The 23,503-nt window shown below is 38.4% G+C and overlaps 2 protein-coding genes across 6 annotated transcripts in view; both read left to right on the top strand.

The window, feature by feature from the left end:
• tmem63ba (transmembrane protein 63Ba) overlaps positions 1–9,204 on the top strand; it is a 35,990-nt gene extending 26,786 nt beyond the window's left edge. For all 4 annotated transcript variants that reach the window (XM_066679222.1, XM_066679221.1, XM_066679223.1 and 1 more), the window contains 8 exons: positions 80–166; positions 376–441; positions 1,262–1,424; positions 3,553–3,658; positions 4,066–4,233; positions 4,484–4,599; positions 4,717–4,776; positions 5,907–9,204. In XM_066679222.1, the coding sequence (XP_066535319.1) occupies positions 80–166; positions 376–441; positions 1,262–1,424; positions 3,553–3,658; positions 4,066–4,233; positions 4,484–4,599; positions 4,717–4,776; positions 5,907–6,080 (940 nt within the window). In that variant the 3' untranslated portion in view covers positions 6,081–9,204. The remainder of the gene's footprint in view (positions 1–79; positions 167–375; positions 442–1,261; positions 1,425–3,552; positions 3,659–4,065; positions 4,234–4,483; positions 4,600–4,716; positions 4,777–5,906) is intronic.
• Positions 9,205–13,699: 4,495 nt separating this feature from the next.
• Positions 13,700–23,091, top strand: LOC136705533 (zinc transporter ZIP9). 2 transcript variants are annotated; one of them, XM_066679156.1, is made up of 7 exons: positions 13,700–14,077; positions 15,143–15,245; positions 16,096–16,269; positions 17,884–17,952; positions 20,695–20,780; positions 20,998–21,132; positions 21,569–23,091. In XM_066679156.1, exons 1-7 carry the CDS (start codon positions 13,982–13,984, stop codon positions 21,827–21,829), a joined length of 924 nt encoding a protein of 307 aa, XP_066535253.1. In that variant the 5' UTR covers positions 13,700–13,981; the 3' UTR covers positions 21,830–23,091. The 2 variants fall into 2 exon arrangements, with proteins under 2 accessions (XP_066535253.1, XP_066535252.1); XM_066679155.1 differs by having other exon boundaries at positions 13,704–14,077; positions 15,140–15,245; positions 21,569–23,090.
• Positions 23,092–23,503: the final 412 nt, after the last annotated feature.

Here is a 23,503-nt window from a genome sequence, read left to right as displayed (position 1 = left end):
GTACCACATGTAATACAGCACATTAGAGCTTAAATTTGCCTTCTCATCCTGCTGTTTCTGGGATATGCTTCTGAAACAGTTCTGGAGAGAACAGGACCACCATGCACAAGTGCTACACCTTTCTCATCTTTATGGTTCTGCTGCTACCATCACTGGGACTCAGCAGGTACGTCTACTTCACAGACAGCTCTTAGTGTTTGTTTACATATTTACTTCCTGTTAAATTCTTTGCAGATTATCTACAGTTAACATGTGCACAGGAATTTACACTTCACATATCTCATTGCAATGTCTTTTGGAATTTGAAGTGTTTTAACAATGATGCTTTGTGTCACTTTTCATGATGTATTCTGTGTTTCTTATTTGCTGTTGTAGTTTGGATGTTTTCTTTCGCTGGCTATTTGACAAGATGTTCTTGGATAAGGCCAAAGTGAGATTTGAGTAAGTTTGTATGACTGCAGGCCATTAGCACTTGTTGTGGCCTTTGAACTAGTGTGGGATTACTCTTGATTAGACAGTAGGTAACATCAACTTGTCTGAAATGCATTTCTTTCTCAACTCGGGCATCTAAAGCTGGGTTTCCATCCAAAACATCTGCAAATGTTATGTGCAATAACGAAGTATCAGCAGGAAAAAATGCGAAATCGGTCACGATTCCATGCTCTGCAATTTTGCGATTAAATTCCAGTCGGCTCTGGGATTGGGGCGGCATTGAAATGAGGGTGAAGGAGGGATCTAAGTGGGTTTTGTGAGAACAGAGTGGCCTTAAAATGTCGAGAGGAGAGATGGGCGGAGGGTAGGTGTCTTGTTAAAGGCTTGTGGTTGTGGGGTCGGTTCGGAGCTCTGGGTGACTTTGTGCCTCATGCGCAGTAGGTATGAACCAGCTGAAACCTCATTACGGTAATTACTGGAAAAAACACGTTTCCATTGCTCTTTTGCGTATTTGTGATTTTTCGATAGTCAAACTTTTCCACCTCGTCTAAGAGTAAAGCTCTTACCATATTTGGTTTTTTTTTTCCGAATTTTGGCCTGGGGAAAACCTGCTTAATAAATAATAATAAAATGAACATAAGCACATTTAACTGTGGATTTACTGTATAGTAAAAGGAAATAAGGAATTACTGTATTACTGAATTACAGTATGTAACACCATTAGAATTGAAAGTTAGCAGTGTTTAAAATATGAATTTGATCAGAGTGTTTTTGTATAGTGTGTATATAAGCAGGTTTAAAGTAAAATGTTTTTTCCACACTCTTTCAGGTGTGTATTCCTTCCAGACAATGGAGCGTTCTTTGTTAACTATGTCATTGCATCAGCCTTCATTGGTAATGCCATGGACCTGTTACGCATTCCTGGCCTGCTGATGTACATGATCCGCCTCTGCTTGGCTCGCTCTGCAGCTGAGAGACGCAATGTAAAGAAGGTACAGGATTTAGGCATTTTTGCTTCCTGACTGATTGAATCACAAACATTGTTGAAACATACATGTGCAAAGACTGGCTTTTTTCAGAAACCTGCAAAGATGAGAGGTAACATTAAGTTGGCTAATGTTGTTTCATTTGGGTTTGTTTCTTTTATTGAAATATTGTAAAGGGAAGTGGTACAAAAAAATTTAAATACCTTGCTATGTATGCATTGGTCAGACTTGGTGCAAAATTCCAGACGCATTCATAATCTGCTAAAAGTACTCTAGCATGATGCTAACTTGTTTTGCCATCTCATGTTTCATATCATCACTGTCCATTTAAAAACATGTATCTCTATTTTTGTGGATAGGTTTCATTCAAGTTTCATTTGAGCAGAGCAATGTGAAAATTTCTTGAATAATGAACCAATAGAAATGCTACAAAATTGCTTTGAAAAAAAAAATCTCCATTCACAGTTAAGGTTTACTATTTTGGGAGGTACATGTTTTTCCATTGGTCAGCAATGATATAAATTACTTATGTCTTGTGTTTTGTGAAAGTGTTTTTTTTTCTATACATTCAAGTCATATAGATTTTCTCTTTATGGTTTTAACCAATTATTATACAGCAAACCCTTATGAACAGTTACTCTGATTTTCTTATCAAAAAAGTAAAAATTATCTGTCTGGCAGTTCTTTTTTTGTGAATTATTTGCATTCTTCATTGTAGAAGTCACGTAGTTCTGTGGTGGTATTGGGTTTTTTGCTTGCACATCTAGATAAAAGTCTATCCACTAATCTTCAATGATGTTTGTGTCAGGGACCTAGGAGGGCCACATCTTTACTTTGTGTCTCTTCAAGTAGGCCATGGTGGGTTTTTTGCTGTGGATCATTATCCAGTTGTAGAAGCCATCCTTTTTTTCCTTCAGCATTTTACCAGGTGTTTCTATTTGTTAGTATTTTGTGGGATCCCATGGAATATTGCCAGTGACACTGGCAGCAACACAGCCCCACAGCATAATAGACCTTCCATATGCTTCACATTTGGCAAGGTTTCCTTTTTTTTCTCCATACTTACCTTTCCAATGTGTAGCCAGATATTTCTATTTTGAATTCATCAGTTCACAGCATTTGTTTCTAAATCTCATCATGATCGTCTAGCTGTTGTGTAGCATACTTTAAACACTGAGTTTTGAATCACAACATTGCAGCGAAGGTTTCTTTGTAAAGATTCTCTTCACATTGGAACAGTGCAACACCTGACTTAACTAAAACTTTTGTGAGTTCTTGGCAATCATGGAGGTATGATTTTGCTTTTCTTACAAACAGATCTGGTTTTATGGTCTTCTAAATCATATCTTGACCTCCAGGGTTTCCCCTTGAACTGCCATTTGGGAATGACATTTTAAAAATAATATTACTAATAATAAGTTCAAATTATATAACACTATTCTAGTACTCAAGGTTGTTTTATAATACAGAAAATACAAAGAACAAAAAAAAAAACAGACAAAATCAAACCACACAGAGAATACAGAACAGCACATTTTGCACCATAGAAACCATAAGCAGAAAATGCTTTCCCATCTTCTTATAGCCTTCCTCTTCCTTGTGGCCATTGGTTACTTTCTTTTTCAGATCTTTTGATATTTGCATTATTTTTAAGTTAGTCTTTTTCTTGGTCAAAGAAACTATAACTTCTTTCGCAATGCTTAGGCTGGGTCATTTATAAAGGTGGGCTGGGGTGCGCAAGTGAATCATCATCCCATAGAACGAAGACTCTGAATAGTCACTATTATAGCCTTTTTGGGGATTTTACGGGGGTGGATGTCAGCTGAAACTGCGTTCCAGGAATTGGCATAGACTTCTGGCTCAGATCTTGAGAACTTGGCAAACAATATATACTTTTTTTACTATGTTTTAAAGCGAGTGTTAGAATTATATACCTGTGCTCTGCAAATTGATCCTAAGTACCTCAGAGATAATTTATATTTGTGTCCTGCGAACTAGGTATAAGCACAAAAATGTGCACTCAAGGTATTAATCATGACTGATGAATGGTGGATTTCCTTTTTTAAATCTGGTGTCCATTTCCCATGTGGTATCCAGGCTTATAAACGTGATGGAAATATGTTCTTATGTGCAGCATCAAGCATATGAGTTCCAGTTTGGGGCAGCATATGCCTGGTTGATGAACGTCTTCACAGTAGTCATGACCTACAGCATCACCTGCCCAATCATTGTTCCTTTTGGTAAGTTACTCAACTCCACCAGGTAAAAAAAAAAAAAAAAGGAAAAAAAGCTATTTGAACTCTTGATACCCATATGTGAATGATGTGATGGAAAAAGAGGATCTGGTATTTTTAAATTGTAGGCTTTTTGAAATAATAAATAACTTGCATGTAAAGATTAATTAATTAAAATGGGATTAGCTTGATTATGATTATGTAATGTCTCAGCACTTAGGTGGTGCTATAGATGAGACCAATTGGATATTGTATGGCTCCCCCTAGCTGACAAGTGATAAAATGACTCCACAAGACAAGATGTCCGGTTTAAGTGAATACATATTAGGTTCATGAGACTAGACTAATTGAGGATTTCTTTGGTGTTAGTAGAATATTTAAGCCATCTCCCTCCTGCTCTCTCCAAAATGTAGGTCTGATGTACATGTTGCTAAAGCACTTGGTGGACAGGTATAATATGTACTACGCCTACCTGCCCTCTAAACTCGATAAGAAGATTCATTCCGGAGCTGTGAACCAAGTGGTTGCTGCACCTATTCTATGCCTCTTCTGGCTGCTTTTCTTCTCCACAGTACGTGCAGGTGAGCTTTCAAAAGAGGTGAACTCTTTAGATTTCTTTTCTAAAATATAGGTTATGCAATTTTGGTTGAATAAGATTGTTGTGCAATTTACATATTTAGAATCTGAGTAAAGTAGTTGGCTTTTGTCAGTTTTACATGGTGATGCTCAAGTCTCTAATTATTTGCTGGGGTGATTTTTAAGTACTGTTAACTGTGCTAGTTTATGCCATTATTTTCTGACCAGTTTTCCCGTGATCTGTTCTGTGCACAGGCTTTGTTGCAGCCACTTCATTGTTCACATTTGTGGTTCTGATCATCACTATCATAATCTGCCTGTCTCATGTAGCATTTGGCCATTTTAAGTACTTGAGCGCACACAATTACAAGGTGAGACCATAGTCTGACTCCATTACCGTTATTAACTTTGGTTATTTGGATTGTATTAATGTTTTGAGATTTTTCTGCACCTCTCTGAGTATTTTTGTTTTACTGTGTGCTGTACAGATTGACACCCAAGAAGTGGATAGTCAAGCCCCAGAAACCTCCCCACCTGTCAAATCTGCGGTGGGTTTCTTTGGAAAAATCATTATTGGGTTGTACAGAATATATCCATGTCAAATTTTCATTTTAGTTGAGAATGTCTGCTATCATATGTTGTTTTCCCACACACCTGGAGGAAATGATTTCAGGATTTATTTTAAGTCAGCGGTCACCAACATTTTACATATAAGATTTCTTTTGAAGTCTGAACAAATGAAAGATCTACCAGCTTAAATGCCAGGCTTGGGCTACTTAAAGGTGCATATGTCCCCATCCTTTCCAATAACATAAAATGAAACTGTTTACTTACCTCCCTAATTTACAGCTGATTGTTGGCTGTGGTGGTGCTCGGTGCCTGATATAAATGTGGATACCTATCCTACAGCAGCTCTGAACATGCTCAGACTGCTGTTTTCCTCGGGTGCATTATACAATTTTAGCTTTCCGTTACAAAACTGTTCATGCGGAATTAAATGTGCAAAAAATGTATAATTTAAACTATTTATTATCACTGTCATTACCTTTAATTACCATATCTTTCCCCTCATACAGATATTTATACTGTGCATATCTCCTTTTTTATGCTTTTGGCCAAATATTCTACCAACTGATTTGTTTTTGGCAGCTGTAAAAAAAGTATGCTATGGTCGCACATTTCGACAAGGTAGCATATTATATATTTGTATATCTACTGTGAAACCGAAATGGTCAGCGCTGCCGTCTTTTTAGCTCAGAGAGGCCAGAGACAGTACAGAGCATCAGCACTTTGGTCAGGGATGCAAATTTGAGTGTTAGAATTCGTGGACATAAATCCCTGTGTGACCGCAGCTTTATATTGGCTTAACTAGCCAGCGAACCATTGCGGATACAGAATGACACAGCTATAGTAACTTAAACCAGATGACTGAAGCAGCCATGATTTATCGCGATTGACTTGCAAAGTCTTGGAGATCGACCTGTGATTTTAGTGAGAATAAGGACTTTTGCACCACTCTTTTTGTGATCATGATTGTTGATCATTTATTATTTTTTTTTTAATAATCGCTTTCAAAATGTATTTGTACATTTAATGTTTAGCATTGTCTTTATGTAAGAAAGCACATGAGCAAAGCTTTTCTTACTTCTTTCCTCATCGTTTTCTCTTCCCACTACAGAAGTACATTGCTCTAGTTCTCCAGGAGCAAACCTCAGAGGAAACAGGCTCCGGCAGCGACGACGGTCAAGGGTCCTCGCAGGACGAGGAGATACTTGGCCAGAGCACAGTGGTCAACGAGGCAGATTTCCAGTCAGGAGAGGACAGCCTCATTGAAAACGAGGTGCACCACTGACCCTTCGAGGAGCGCACCATGCGCTGCACCTAGTGTATAAAGCTAACCAGACTATAGCAAACCAAACAGAACATGTAAAGTTGGGTTGAAGCTGTGCTCCAGGACCCTTGCGCTACCCTCACATACCAGAATACCTTGTTTTCATTTGGTCTGGAGGGTGGCTAGTCAACACTAACACTGACATGACCCTTTCATCTTGTGCTTGACCTTGGGAAAAAAAAGGCCACTCGAGCTCTCACATTTACTCAAAAACACTAACTTTTACCAGTGAACGTTTGCTGCTTCTTGAGTCACGATCACCAACACTAATTATCCTGCTACAAACCACAGCACATCTCAGTGGGACAGTTGATAGGGGATTTCTTGTGCATCATTAATGCACTTTATGGGTTTGTTTGTTTTATTTCTATGGGACTAAGGAGTCACGCAATCCTATTGATTGTAATATTTATGCATTAGTCCTGCTATCTGCATCTATGTTTTAATGTCAAAGGGTTTTTTAATGAATTGTAACTGTCATATTATGGACTCAATGAAATGATATCCTCTTGATGTTCTCACGTTTAACACTAAAGCTACATTTTCATCTGGAAACACTCCAAAATCCTGTTTTGAAATGCATGGGTATTCTTGCTTTCCCATCTATTCCACTACTAAGCGCACATGGAAGTTGCTGTAGGGATGCAGCCAACTTTTCCTGACATTACATGAACTGTTTCTCTCTAACTGTAACTGAACATTTAACTTTACATGTGCAAGCATCAGTTACTTATCTCATTTAGTACATGAAGCTGGTCTAAACCTTGAGCCACTAAACAACTGATAACTCCTCCTCTGTCTGTTTTGTTGTAAAATTGCGTACAGCCATGTGCACCAATGGATGATCACTGACGTTTATTAAGATAAGTAACAAAACATTAGGCAGCAGGGATGCTCTTTATTTTACGGTTATTCAATATATTGTGCTTTCCCGAAAGGACTGCATACAGAGGACTTGCGGTGTGAGGCTCTCTGCCCACAGCACCTACAGATACCTGGATTCTCATAAATGTATCATGGTTTGTTTAGCTACTGATTTTGGTGGATGTTCTCAGAGACAAACTATGTTCGTTTGTCAGTTCCTTGCACGTTCTAGCATGAAAGGTGGGGATTTGGTTTTATTTTTAATTTTTTATTTCCGTCTCTTTGTCACATCCACGTTTCTACAGCATGGCTTACCCATGAGTGTATTGATTTTTTGTGTTGTCTATTATACAAACAAAAACATGGCTTTCAATCTGTTTTACCTTGAGATTAACCCCTTAATGGAACAGTAGGTATTTTTAACTTAAAATGACAGCTTCAAAATCATTGTGATGATTCACATTGTCATTGCTACTCTGGGCTCAGCACTCTAGGAAAAAAAACTGCACTATATACATTTTAGAGGATGGAATGGTACCGCCCTATCCTTCCATTCCCTCTTCATTCAAAAACTACTGTAAAAGTGACATACGCTCTGCAATTCTAGGCAGAGCCCAGGTGCAGCAATACCAAATATTACCTAGTGTTCCTTTAAAATGCCAGGCCTACTTCCTTAAGACATTATTTGGCAACTACATGGACTGCATTTGAAAACGATTACAATTCCAATAGTATATAATAGCTAGTAGTGCCTGGCTAGTTAAGGGGTTATAATAATTGAATTCAACCTAATCTGTGGCCACTTTCTCTAAAATAAATAAATACTGAGCATGCAAATTGCATTTTAACAAAATTAACAGACGTGAGAAGCATTAGCTTAACACAACTATGAGAAGAGATGCAAAAAAAATGTGTGTAATAGCAATTAACAAACAGTGGCTATATTTGACTGTTCTTAAGTACTTACTGTAAACTTCGAACAAGGAACAACCCCAATTCCAATGAAGTTGGGACGTTGTGTAAAACATAAAAACATTAAGATGATTTGCAAATCCTTTTCATCCTATATTCAATTGAATACACTACAAAGACAAGATATTTAATGTTCAAAAGGATAAACTTTATTGTTTTTTGCAAATATTCACTCGTTTTGGAATTGGGGTTGTAATACAGACTACTTAATTTTCCTTCTTAATAAAAATGACTGGTTAATCCCAGTTGGGGAATTTTTCTTTTTTTTTTTTTTTTTTTTTTTTGTACTTGTCATTGTTATTTTAATTGTTTACAGAAATTACAGTGCAATGCTGGGACTGCTGTATTCTGCCACTAATGTCCTGAAGCAGTGGTCAGTAATGTGTGAGCCTGTGATTTAGATGATAGGAGGCGACACAGTTGAAAGCTTTCTGCAATGACACTTTAAAGAAATATATGTAAGCTGTAGTTTACTAATCTCTCATTTCCAAATGGCAATGACCTTTCTGGCGTATGACACTCATGACCATGTACGCCAGTGCCCTCTGTCTGTCCTGTGGTTATAGGAATTGATATACACTACTTTATTTGAGAATCGCTTACAAAATCAATGTTTTTTTAAGTGAGTTAAACACTATGGCATGGTTTCCCAGACACAGATTAAGCCTAGTCCTGCACATAATTTTGAATTGTAATCTTCCATTGACAGGAGGGTACTGTCCAGGACTAGGCTTAATCTCTGTCTAGGAAATCACCCCTATAAGTGATGAATGTAGGAAAATTTGTGAGTCAGTGCAGAGATAAATGGTTCAGCTCTGTCCTGTAGAGGAAGTATTTTAACTACATCTCTATAGACTGTTTTCGTTTGTCAAATATATTGAAATATTTAATTCATTTCATTTGTCTACACTTTCTCATGGGATGGGTCGATGCTGCTTACTGATGTTTTGCTTAAAAACTGAGCTGTTGGAATTGTTGATGTGTAAATACTCATTGCACTGCTTCCATCAGCACTTAACTGTGGTATCGGATCATACATGAAGCTCATAGTTAAACAACGTACATTTCCTCCAACATTAATTTCTGTCTTACTCCCAGCTCTGGAATGAAATCAGTGCTACTCTGTGTTGAACGTTTTTTGAATTTTTTTTTTTTATATATATATATTATCTCAAATTTCCCTGCCTCTGGAACAGATGTTTTGTAAAAATGTCATCCTGAGACTCTTCCATGTCTTTGAACAATAAAAAGAGCAATTACTGCTGAGAGCTGGAGTTTGTTGTTGATGGTCCATTTGTATTTGCTCAATTTTGTGAGTAGAATGTGTTATGTGCGGTAAAGGATACACTGAATCTCACATGGTTCTCTCTCAAGATGTAGTGCAATAGGGCAGTTATTTTATATCTTACCCAAGTAGTGCACGATATACAAGTGCATCTCAAATTCAAATATCATCAAAAAGTTCATTTGTTTCAGTAATTCAGTTCAAAAAGTGAAACTCATATAGATTTATTACAAACAGTGATCTGTTTGAAGTGTTTATTTCTTTTAATGTTGATTATGGCTTACATTTTAATAATCCGTACAAAACACCTGTAAAGGTTTCCTAAGCCTTTAAAATGGTCCCTTTATTCTGGTTCAGTAGGCTACACAATGATGGGGAAGACTGCTGACTTGACAGATGTCCAGAAGGCAGTCATTGACAACCTCCCGCTGTATACAAGCATATTAATGGAAAGTTGAATGGAAAGAAAAAGTGTGGTAGAAAAAGGTGCACAAGAAACAGGGATAACCACAGCCTTGAAAGGATTGTTAAGGAAAGGTATTTTAAAAATTTGGGGGAGAGTCACAAGGAGCCACCACATACAGACATATCCAGGACACGGGCTACCACTGTTGCATTCCTTGTGTCAAGTCACTCATGACCAGAGACAACGCCAGAATCGTCTCAGCTGGGCCAAGAAGGAAAAGAATTGGACTGTTGCTCAGTGGTACAAAGTGTTGTTTTCAGATGAAAGTAAACTTTGCATTTCATTTGGAAATCAAGGTCCCAGAGTCTGGAGGAAGCTGCTTGAGTCTAGTGTGAAGTTTCGCCAATCAGTGAAGCTTTAGGAGTCGTGTCATCTGCTGGTGTTGGTCCACTGTGTTATATCAAGTCCGAAGTCGGCGCAGCTGTCTACCAGAAAATGTTAGAGCACTTCTCTCTGTGACAAGCTTTATGGAGATGCAGATTTCATTTTCCAGCAGGACTTGGCACCTGTCCACACTGCCAAAAGCACCAATATCATGTTTAATAACCACAGTATCACTGTGCTAGATTGGCCAGCAAACTCACCTGACCTAAACCCCATAGATTCTTTTATTGTCAAGAGGAAGACGAGAGACAAACGGACTCAAAAATGCACACGAGCTGAAGGCCACTATCAAAGCAACCCGGACTTCCATAACACCTCAGCAGTGCCACAGGCTAATCGCCTCCAAGCCACGCTGATGCAGTACGTCATGCAAAAGGAGCCTGACCAAGTGTTGAGTGCATATACTGTACATACTTTCAGTAGGTCAACATTTCTGTATTAAAATCATTTTGTTTAATTGGTCTTATTCTAATTTTCTGAGATAATGACTTTTGGGTTTTCATTGGCTGTAACCCATAATGATCAACATTAAAAGAAATAAACACTTGAAATAGATCTTTCTGCTTGTAATGCATCTAAATAATTAGTTTTACTTTTTGAATTGAATTACAGAAATAAATAAGTTTTTTGATGATATTCGAATTTATTGAGATGCACCTGTATTTAAAGAAAACACACTTTTTGGTGCCAGAGAATTATATCTCCTTTTGTAACCCCCCCACCCCCCACCCCCCGGTAGCTGTTCTTCTGATAGAATAGGAATTGACAAATTTTAAATAGATATCATTAGGATTTTTTCAAGTAATACTCAGCTGATTATTTTGGCTGTGTGAGAAATGTGAATGTGTTGAATACCGCATAGTGAAAGTATAAAAGTAAAAATCCCTTGGTGTGACAGTTCTCATAGACAAACAGAATTGTCACTGGTACAAAATACAGCACCTAAACACAATACAAAACTAATTTTTTTTGCAAACATGTTCACATGTCCAAAATTAAAATCCAGTTCTCCTCTGCTCTGAAAATATTTCATGAGAGAATGAAAAATTGGAAATTGATTTTATGACTAGAGTATGGTAGCTTGATTCCACCACTGTTCTGTTGGCTCTAATACATAATGTGTATACATTGTTTGCCCCATTCACCTTGTTCTTCAACCTATTCTTTTTAAAGCCCTCAGTATCACTGCAGGCCTTAGAATGGTCCACCAACCAAATATATCCCATCCACGGTGTCCTGAGTTTACTGATGGAGTACTAGAGGATGACCAACACAAATAGTGCACAAGAGATGAGCTATTGTCTCTGAATTTACATCTACAAGGTGGACCACTGAGGTAGGTTTGTCTAACAGTGTGGACAGTGAGTAGATACAGGGTTTAAAAACTCCGGCAGCATTGCTCTGTCCGATCCACTAGTACCCACGAGTCAATGTCACAACGTCATTGTAGCACCGAGAATTATCACCCACCCAAATCATACCTGCTCTGTGGTGGTCCTGTGAGGGTCCTGACTGTTGAAGAACAGGACAAAAGGGGGAAAATAAAGTATACAGAGCAATAACTGGATTGCTGTCTGTAATTGTAATATATATATACATACTTAGTTTGATGAGGCTAAAAGCAGCCTGGATAAATACACGGACACTGTGACATCCTATATCAGTTTATGTCAGGACATGTGGGCTCCCACCAGGACTCGCATTAAGTATAATAATCACAAGCCGGCGGCATACATGAGTGGTATCGGGTGCTGTACAATAAGGCAAGGAATGCACTGAACAGAGGAATCAGAACTGCTAAGAACTACTCAGCTCAGCAGTTTGATGTCAACCAGTGTACCCTCAACCGTCTGGAAGTGCCTGCAGAACATCACCAGCTACAAAAGAGCACCCGCGTCAGCTGGCTGATGAACTTAACACCTGTTACAGGTTTGAAAAGCCCAGTTCCACACAACTATTCAGCAGCAGTTCACACCCTCCTGACACTCAGCCATCCATTCAACCGGCCCTGAAGATCTGTGTGGAAGACGTGCAATGACGTTCAAGAGACAAAAAGTGAGGAAGGCACCAGGCCCTGATGGAGTCTTACCTTAATGTCTGAGGGCCTGTGCAGAACAGCTTGCATGAGTCTTCACTAAGATCTTCAACACATCACTGGAGCTATGTGTTGTACCCTCCTGCTTCAAATGCCTCCCATTCCCAAGAAGTCAACACAGGACACATCACAGGACTGAATGACGACAGACTGATTGCCTTAACCTCTGTAGTCATGAAATGACTCGGTCATCTGAAGGCCATCACAAACCCTCTGTTAGACCCACTGCAGTTTGCATACCGAGCAAAAAGATCAGCTGATCATATGCAAGGACTTCAGCTCTGCCTTCAATACACATTAAACTCACCCAGCTCAGTGTGCCAGCCACCACCTGCCAGTGGATCATCAACTTTCTCACTGGCAGAGAGCAGCATGTGAGGTTGGGAAAGTTTATTTCTGGAACCCAGATCACCAGTACAGGTGCTCCGCAGGGTTGTGTACCCTCCACACTGCTCTTCTTACTGTATACCAATGACTGTACCTCCACTAACTCCTCAGTCAAAATCCTAAAGTTTGCAGATGACACTACCATCATCGGCCTCATCCATGATGGTGATGAGCCTGCTTATAGACAGGTAGTCCTATGGAGCAGTCACTACAATCTTGAACTGAGCACAGCTAAACACAGTAGACTTCAGAAAGCACTCAGCATCCTTGACCAATCTGTGATGACTGTTGTGTCCCCTCAATTTCCTGTGTACAACAGTCACCAGGGACCTGAAGTGGAACAACGACATCAGCTCCATCATCAAACAAGCTCAGCAGAGGATCTACTTCCTGCATCAGCTGTGGAAGTTCAACTTGCCCCAGTATCTGATGGTGCAGTTTAACACAGTCTTCATTGAATCTGTTATCACCACGTCCATGAGAGTGTGGGGCAGTTCAGCCACCAAACAGGACTTTCACAAACTGCAGCACATCATCGGGTCTGCAGAGAAGACCAGCTCCAGAACCAGGAAGCATGCAGAGAAAATCATCAACGATCCTTCACACTACGGACACCATCTGTTCCAGCGCCTTCCCTCAGGCTAGTGCTTTAGCCAAATGAGGATCAGGACAATCAGGCTACAGAAAAGCTTTTTCCCCACATGCATCACACCCCTGAACAGTTGGCATTACTAATGCACTCCATTTTCTGCTCACTTCTTTCTTTTGTACTTTACTTTTCTTGGTGTATTATACCAACCAAACAGTCCATCCTCTTATACTCTGTAACTAGTGCATCTTCTACTCACCTGCCCTTGTCACTTTGTGAGTGATAGTAATTTTTTTGGTACTATATTTGTCTTTTGTACTGCTGTGCTGTCATTCACTGTGCAATGTAAGCTACTGTAACCTAAACCAAATTCCTCGTATGTGTGATCAAACATGGACAATAAGGCATGATTCTGAAATATAATTCTGTTCTTCTTTGCTGACAGTCTCATGGTGGAGTCTTGTGATTTGCCTCCAGTAAATGGAGAGAGAGAAGAGCTGTGATGTAGGGGGCGGCTGTAATGGAGCTCCTTGACCGACAGGGGGCTCTTTATTTTGTGCAGCGAGAGAGAAGAACGGCGGTTTAAACACTGCGACGTGGAAAGTTTGAGCTGAGCGTTTCCAGTATTTCAGAATAGGGGCGTTTAGGTTGAGTTAAGTGTTTAAACACGCCCAGCATTTAAATAGCGTGAAAATGACAGTGTAGCTCCAGCATTGGTGTGTTTTGTTAAGATTTAGACTATGACACAGAGTCAGAAGGAAAAGCTGAGGTAAAGTTAATTTACAGAAGCCTAAACGTGACTTTCTCACGGACCAGAGAAATGGACGGAGGCGTTGCGGTTATTTTAATTTCACTCGCTATGTTCCTGGGGTGTTTTTTGCTCGGACTAATCCCAGTTCTCTTCAATTTTTCCCAGGTAAGGCCACCATAAATTCAGGGATTTTCTGTAGCTTATAGGGGTGCCAGTGTTGGTTGGAGACTCAGGAGTAATATAACGGTTGCATGAGCTTTATCTCTCACAAAAAAAGCGAGTGTTTAATAGGAAAGTGAAACAGGAATACAGTTTCTAACGCTGCTCTCTGACTAGTTTGGTGAGTTTCTGCAGTGCAAAGGTCCTTAGTCACGTAGCTGTGAGTTTACCCGCAGCCCCAGGGCTTTGCTGATAGGACTAAAATATCATAACACGACATTTAAACACGAAACACTTCACGATTAATAAATTACACACACCGCGATATTTTAACTCAGATATGCACCAGTAGTACTACTTAAACTCTGGTTGTTTAACATTTTTAAAACAATACTGTTTTACACTGTTTGCAAAAAATATATAGCTAATAATAATATTTTATTAGAAAGAAAACAATAGCAAACAAGTGCTGCTTATTTACATATTGGACTGTAGTCTGTACGCTCTCTCTCTCTCTCTCTCTCTAATCTGTGTTTATATATGTCCTCCTGATATATTGTAATAAATTCAGCTGCATGTTAACAATGTTTTGTACAAGTATATGTCTAAACATTTGTAGACACTCCTTATACTTTAATAACTTTTAAATAGATACTTGAAGTTTCTCCCATTGTTGACACGGATGTTCAACTGTGCAGCTTAAATAATTTCCTGATAATTAAATAATTAGAAAACCATTGACCAATATAATTGGACTCTCTCAAGGCACTTCACCTGAGCTCAAGATGCGCAATCCCAGTCATGGGCTAGAGTGGTATAAAGCCCCCAGATTTGGGCTATGGAGCAGTGAGACTATGTTTGGGATGACATGGACTGACTTTAATGATGCAAAACTAACATCAGTACCTAACCGAACGCAAGCCAGTTCTCAAAGAAATGGTACTGAATCCAGTGGAGTTTGTTCTTGGAAGACAGCTTCTTGGATTAAAAGATTCTACTTATTTCTGAAGTTGAAAATCATTTGAGATTTTAAGTTGTTTTAAAATTATTTTAAATTGTTTTCAACAGCAGAAGCTGCGGTTTGTGAGCGTGCTGGGGGCAGGGCTTCTATGTGGTACCGCCCTCGCTATAATCATTCCAGAGGGAGTGGAGTTAGTGGAGGAGTCATGGAGAGGTAAGAATGAATGTGCTGCCATCTGTTCCCCTCCAAATACTTCTCTCTGTCATTCCTCTATTACAGTATTTCAGAGAAATAGAGATAGAAATTGCCAGAAAAGCCACCAGTATTATACACTGATATTTTCACTGTACTCGGTCGACATTCATTATTCAGCCTCTGTGCTTCCTCCATTTGCTGCAGTTCACGTCATCCTGTGAGCCTATCTATTGCCTTATGTCCAAGCTCTCTGGCCCACCAGCAATGCATTCATTGAATGTTATTCATTGATATTCTCATAAAATGCTATCACTGTTGTGTGAACGTCACAAAATGTAAGTTTGTTTTCCTCTCAATATTGCTATGAGTGTTTTTTTTTTTTTTTACCTGTTTTCATGTTGTGGTTGTATTTTTTTTTTTTTTTTTTATAACCATGTTTCAGAATAAGGATTGTCAGTGTGACAATATTTGTTGTTAAAATAATAAACTATGTCAAAAGTTTTTAGTGTGTTGTAAATGTAGTCAACTTGATGTTTCATTAAAAACAGGTAAATTCATTACAGTAAATATAAAGCATTGTATTCATAAATGATAAGTTATTTTAAGGTATCAAAACATAAATAAATTATATTTGTCCCAAAATGTTTCTTACATTTATAAATGAAAATGTATTGAATATATCCTGATATTTTAATAAACTTTTGCTCTATTGCTCGCCATTGGACTTGGATGCTTAATTACCAAGGGAATTTTTGCTATCTCTATTATCAGTAACACTCCAATTTCTATGGAATAATGCCGTATTGGGGCTGTGTTGAATTTGTTTATGCCTGAAGTTAATTAATTCCCCTGACTTTTTCTCTCATAGATTCATATTGCACCGGTGTCAGAGCTAGGCTGAATTCCACAGATTTAAATTCCACGTTGGAGCCCTTTGCAGAGAAAGGCCCACGTCCCCATGTCTTCATAGGAGCATCTCTAGTGATGGGCTTTACCTTTATGTTTGTGGTAGACCAGATTGCCAACTACTGCTCTGCACATGGTGAGCAGTCACATGCAATCAAATCACTGCAGTCCAAAAGTCAACGAGTTAAAATCTACACAACCTCTTCATAAAATCTCACTCATTGCATAGATTATTATTATTATTATTTATTTTAAAATATAAGAACAATATTAGGAAGGGTATTCTACAAGTACATTTATGCATACATTTATTAAGTGAATTCCATGTAAATATTTCCTCAAAGGTACAACAGTGGTCTTATGGTCCAACAGAGTGCCCTAAATTGTCAAAAGTACACTGCATTTACTGTCATGAAGAAAATGAGCAAACACCATTCAACGAATGTTTTGAAATAGAAAAATTAAAAAATTAATCTATATTTAAAGCTGTTGCAAAGTCTTTAAAAGAACATAAATGCAATACATGAATTTAATGTTCTGAGAATTTCCCTGTGCTTATGCAGCTATGGGATATTTTTCTGAGAATGTCATACTATGTTTTACCACAGTATGTATAAGGCTTTAATTAGTTTAGACGCCATTTCTCACTGCAGCCTACACTGACGGGGTAGACTTGATTCACCCCTGTGTGAACTGCTTTGGAAACCTTGTACTGCCTGGTAATACACACAAAATTGGAGCCACTCACAATGCGAGTTAAAACTCAACCAGAACAAAATGGAAGTGAATCATTTGAATCAGGTGTCATATGCATTTCAATGAGCATTTAGAAGGAATCGGTTCAAAAAATTAGTTGATGACCTTTGAAATACCAGCTTTTTTTTTTGCCCAGTAGTCCTGTCAGTAGTCCTAAACCTAACCCTGGCTGATTTGCATCATAATAATGAAATAAGATTAGCTGAAATGTCCATTTAATGATGACTTTAAATTAAGTGATAATGTACAGGTCACTTCACACCTAGTTAAACGTATCCATGCTCTGGCCCCCAGCATTAGCAGAATCCTCTTCAATCTAATGAGAAACTCACAACATGTACAAAGTAACAAAACACAAAGTGAGAAGGCGTAATTGTTTTCGAATGTTTTAGTCACATATTTACTCCATCAATATGGAGCCTCTCAGAAAGCCACTGGTTTAAACACTGTGCAGAAATAGCCATTTTTGGCCACAATGAATAATAATGCAGATCATCTGGGAGGGTACACAGTGAATCATTGTTTGTCAGTTTAGTAAAAGCTAAATGTTCCAGCTCGTTAGCATAACATTTTTAACTGAAAACTCAGTAACACTAAACAAACATCATTGCAGTTTCCTGTTAGGCATAGAAAATATACAAAAAACAACAAATAAAACCCAACGTTAGAGTAACCAGATATCATTATGCCAGCAAGTGTGATATTCTGTGTGTGAATGTGGATGTTGGTTTATCTTTTTCCAAATCTCATATAATTTAAGGTTTTTATCCAATACTTAGTTTTACCGGTTAATAAATAATGGCACTGAGCATGTTGACCATAAGCTTATGTGCGGCTGCTCTATGGCATCAAATTTCATATAATGGGGTCTACACATTTTTGTGCATGTTGTGAATATTCCAGTGTTCTATAAAACATGTACAACTTTGCTTTGTTTTTTTTTCTCCTGATTTTCTGATGCCATTACCACTTCCATGTGTTTCTCTCTGTGTAGTCTCACGGCCGAGCATATACAATGGCAGCGGGATCACAGCTACACTGGGTCTCCTCATTCACGCTGCAGGTACAGTGTATAACTCAAGCATGTCTTCTGTTACACGTCACGTCGCATGATGCTTGTCTAGAAATGATAAGTCAAAATAAAGTTTGCATTGTAAGTCTTCTGAATAGAGGCTAGCCTCAACCAGGACAGTGGGTTTGGATTTCGGTGTAGCTGGCTCTGGTAATGGGTATTTGACTGAATCCCTTTGGTCTGTGTCCCTATAAAGAAAGAAGCAGAGACATGGAGATAAGAAATCTCTGGAAATCTCTTACCAGTCACAACTTGCACAGACTGGAGGCTTTTCTCTATTCATCTTTTCTTTTATTAACAGTTGGTATTAAATTTGCGGTCAAGAGGAAGTGCTAGAAGGAATAACACTCATTGTCGTGTTTGGCACAACACAGTGTTTCCAGTAGAGGAACTAATCTTATCTCTGAGAATATATGCAAACAGTGAATTGAGGCTAACGTGGAGGCTAACGACTTCTATAATATATTGGATATGTAAAATCAGACTCCACCACTTCTGATTGATAAGTTGTGATAGTATGTGCCATATTGGGTCAATCATAATGGTGTCACACAAATTATAGATTACAACAAAGTAGTTAACTGCAGTGTATTTCAGTTAGGCTAGGAATTATACTGATGTTTCAGATGCAAACATCGTTCAGCTTAAACATCTGGCCTATTTGAATATTTTTGCTGAATTGCTACAACACTTTTCCTGAAATTGACTCCCCTTTCTCACAAAACCCTGTCAATCTACATTCTCAAAACCTTTGTCCTGGTCTTGCAAAATAAAACCAAATACTGCTGCCAATTCCCATCAGTGCATAAATACTACACAGCAGTCACAACACACTACACTAACACGAAACACTGCTCTCTGCACAGAAGGAAGAAAATCCTATATTCAGTAATTTTGTATATATTTGCATTTATGAAAACACTAAAATAACACCTAGATCTTAATGCATGTAATATTCCAGTGGAAAATCTTTATTAGTTACATACAGGAATGCGTTGAGAACAAAATAACATAAAAATGATCAGTGTAAATCAATTATTATCCCATGGAGGTCTGGATTTGGAATCATACTCAAAATAAAAGTGGAAAAGCAAATTACAGGCTGATCCAACTTCCGTTGAGATTTCTCAAAACAAGTTAAAATGAGGCTCAGTAGTGTGTGTGTGGCCTCCACGTGTCGTATGACCTCCCTACAACTGGGTACTGGACATCAGTCAGAAAGGATGAGAACAGAGAAATGGTCTGTAGTCACCACCTGCAGAACCACTCCTTTTAAGGGGTTGTCCTGTTAATTGCCTCTCATTTCTACCTGTTGTCTGTTCCAGTGTCACACAGCAGGTGAAACTGATTCACAATCAGTGTTACTTCCTAACTGGACAGGTCAATATCACAGAAGTGTGACAGACTTGGAGTTACATTGTGTTGTTTAAGTGTTCCCTTTATTTTTTGAGCTGTGTATTTACAATACACAGTGTCAGTCATTCACTCTTTATGAGATTGAGCCTAGCTTCATCCAAATAAATACACTTATGGACTCCCATGGATTCTGATTCAGACATAAAGAGAAAATAAAAAGTAAATTTTGGACAAAGCAGGACCTCATGTCTCTCAGTGTGTGCTACTTTACATACAGTACAGTGTACATCCTACACTAATTATATAATGTAACTATATGTAATATATATGTAATGTAACTATACAGTACGTCTACAGTTACATGCACATATTGATAATGTAGCTATTTCATTCTTTCTAAATTGTGTTTAATGGTACTCAGTACACTTGTTTCATCTGTATCTGCTTGTGTTGCAGGATAGTCAGCTGTGCTGGCTGCTAAAACACTAAAACCCATTCTCACAACACAACTCTCAAGAAGCAAAACATTCATTCATTTATTCATTCATTCATTATCTGTAAGAGATTATCCAGTTCAGGGTCGCAATGGGTCTGGAGCTAACCCGGAATGACTGGGCGCAAGGCAGGAACACACCCTGGAGGGGGCACCAGTCCTTCACAGGGCAACACACACTTACACATCCACTCATACACTCACACATATGGAAACTTGAGTCACTTTCCAATGTTTGTTTTTTGACCGTGGGAGGAAACCCATGCAGACACGGGGAGAACACACCAAACTCCACTCAGACAGTCACCCGGAGCAAGACATCAACCGCATTTTACAGCAAAACACATTTATAAAACTAATCACTTGTTTCACAAAACCCTAAACAATACCCACCTATTTAACACAGTTTTCAGATCTGATGTAACCTTTTGGAAAACTCTAAACAAATTCTCACTGACAAAAACCATGCTGCACTTTGAACCTAAAAGGCAAATAAAGGCCCCAAAAACACAACTTACACACTGTTCCCCTGGTTAATACACTGGTAAAAGGTAATATACAGGTAATATAGTGCTCTTCACGGTCAGGACTTTCAGGAAGAAAACAAAACAAATCAAAAGAAACAGGTGCAGTTATGTATTTGGTTCCTGAAAGTTAAAGTACAGAGTAGCACAGAGTGCATTAGTCTTATCAATACTCAGAAACTGTAATGTTAAAACTAGAGACAATATTCAAAACACTGTTCATTGTTAGGTGACAGTCAAAACACTCTTCCACTTTAAATTTTGTCTTGCTGAGTTTCAAAACAGTGGAAGCTTGTTTTTAAGGAAGTTGTTGGTTCTGCGTGTCATTCTTCTTCATCTGTTCTCTAACCGTCTCTGTAGCTGATGGTGTGGCACTAGGTGCAGCTGTGGCTTCTTCTCAAGTCTCAGTTCAGGTCATTGTCTTCTTTGCTGTGATTTTACACAAGGTAAGAACTGACATTTTGTGTAATGTTCTGGTTTGTGTGTATCTCTTTGCCTAATAGTAACTAGCATGGCTGTTGAAATCAACATAAATAAATTTGTAAAAAAAAAAAAAAAATATTGTAGTAAATTACTAACAGGACTAGGGTTATGTCATGTGGAATACAGGAAAACATCTGTTACCCCAAAACTCACATTCCTGTTTTCTGGTTGTGTCCTCAGGCTCCGGCTGCGTTTGGTCTTGTTTCTTTCCTCATGCATGCAGGCTTAGAAAGGAGCACCATTCATAAACATTTACTAGCTTTCTCAGCTGCAGCTCCACTGCTGGCTGTTAGCACCTACTTCATCCTGAGCGTGGTAAGCTCCCAGAAAATTCTACATGTTTCACCTTAATAGATTTCATGTGTTATCATCATCAAATGTAAGAAATGTTACATTTTGCCATTTCAGTATAACCATTTTACTCTGGACCCATAGTGACCCTGAATAAGCAGTTACAGAAAATGAATGAATGAAATGATGATTGAAAGAATTGATGGTTGGTTTTACTCTACAGTAACAGTACTTGTTTTCAATTCATTCTGAGTGGTTAAGATGGTCCTCCCTAAGTTAACAGAATGCTGACCAGTGTGGACATCTTTTAGTGCCACCAAGCATATTTAATTTACACATTACAGTTGGAATAGACTCTTGTTCATTGCTCCGAGGCGTAATTAAGTGCAGTTAGCATATTTCTGACATGTGTCAGCATTAAATGTTGTAAACCTGTCTGTCTCCTCCCTCTCTCCTGTAGACTGGTGGCTCCGCACAACACCGTCTCAGTGCTACAGGGATTGGGATGCTGGTCTCTGCTGGAACTTTCCTTTACGTGGCCACGGTTCATGTGCTGCCGGAGATTAACAGCAGGGGGCAGCAGAGGACCCCTCATTTTCATCAGCACGCCTCAGGTTCAGGGACTCTGCAGCAGGGTGGGCTGGGAGTGATGGAGAGTGTCACTCTGATCAGTGGAGCTGCACTCCCTGTTCTGCTGGCTCTTGGGTTGCCTGATGACTGATGTTACCCTCACAGTACCCTGTAGAAGACTTTAGGTGAAAACTTTTAAGTACATTTAAGGCGTGATCATGCCCTAGCTATTTATCATTGTTTTTTACTTTTTTTGTTAGTAGTCAACCTTACTTTGCCATTTATGTAAAAGAATAACCTTTCTAAGAAAGGGTTTTACACTAGGAGTAATGGTACTGAATACACATACTCTAGTGATCAAGGGCAGGTAACAAATACACACAGCCACTAAGGCTCCCAGGCAGCAGTTGTGGTTCTGGTGCCTTGCTCAAGGGCTCTTCAAACTTTTGGCCATAGTTGAACCCATAGAAGATGCACTATTTCCAGGGGCACTGCAACACTTCTCTCTCAATGTGTGGAGCAGACAGAGCAAGCTCGTTTTCTGTCTCCCTGCTCTAAAAATCTATCAAGGACATAGTATATTAAGTGGATACTACTGAGTAGATACCACAGTGATCTTAGCCAAAGGAGAGAGGTAAATAAAAACAGGCAAATCATAGTCATAGAAACACCTGATTTTCCGCACTCCTACATTCATTTCACTCTGTGATTTTTTATTTTTTATTTTAAAAAAGCCATCATTGTCCTTGTATTTTTATATTTCTATATTTAAAACACTGTAAGTTACTTGTTGCTAGCCATGACATTCACACATTTTACACCAATCAGGAAGCATATATTAGAGAAGCCATATGCACAGTCCATCACAGGACACCACACACAAATCCACCTACCAAGTCTTCTGGACTATAGGAGGAAACTGGAGCACCCAGAGGAGACCCACACAGACACAGGGAGAACACTGACCTGAGGAAGGGAACAATCCCAGAACCCTGGAGCTGAGTATATACGCCACTAATAGTTGTGCCAACATGTTATCCTATGTGTTTTGCTTTTCTGAATATAAAATGACTTAGTTTTTATGTATTCATTATTGGTCTGTAGAAGGAAAGGTTCATTTCAAATATTGTATAATAAAAAAATACAAAAACCCTCCAAATTCAAATGTATTAAGATAATTCTCAATATATCTTGAAAATTATAATCCCAAGTATAAATCTGTTTCTCTTCTATTATATATATATTCATATTCCCAGAGTTAATAAAGCCCTTGCTTCACCTTGATGTTGTTAAATACACTAATATGTATGCAACATTCATTTCAGTGGCATTCATGAAAAAGAGAGACCATTTTCTCAAAAACAATAATTTAAGGAATAAACTTTACTGCCACAGTCTTGGATAATTCCAGTGTCATTAGACAAGATAAAAATAATATAAAACATTGTACAGCGTTGATGGTGATATTAATCCTTCTCCAATTAAAAAAAACTGCTGTAAAGTTTGCTGGTTTATGTGCATCCACAATTTCAAAGAATGTATTTTCATCTTTCCTTCCACTTTTTATACAAGTTTTACATTATTTAGTAAAAAAAAACATTAGAGCTGACTGTGTGTTTGTCAAAAACAATCAAATCCCCACAGCAAACCTCTAAGAAAAAATACTCCTCCAGGTGTCCAAATGCTGGTATTGAAAACCTGATATTTACTGTATAACACACACTACCTATAGGGAAGATGAAATCATCAATGTGTAGATACACGGGATATCTACACAATCCTATACATGTATGATAAAGAATTCCATAGGAATGTTCAGTATAAA

The sequence above is a fragment of the Hoplias malabaricus genome, chromosome 8 (genome assembly GCF_029633855.1).
Source record: "Hoplias malabaricus isolate fHopMal1 chromosome 8, fHopMal1.hap1, whole genome shotgun sequence".
In the NCBI taxonomy this organism is placed as follows: Eukaryota; Metazoa; Chordata; class Actinopteri; order Characiformes; family Erythrinidae; genus Hoplias; species Hoplias malabaricus.
Note: the sequence above shows the minus strand (reverse complement) of the source record. Positions and strands in the feature narration are given on the sequence as shown.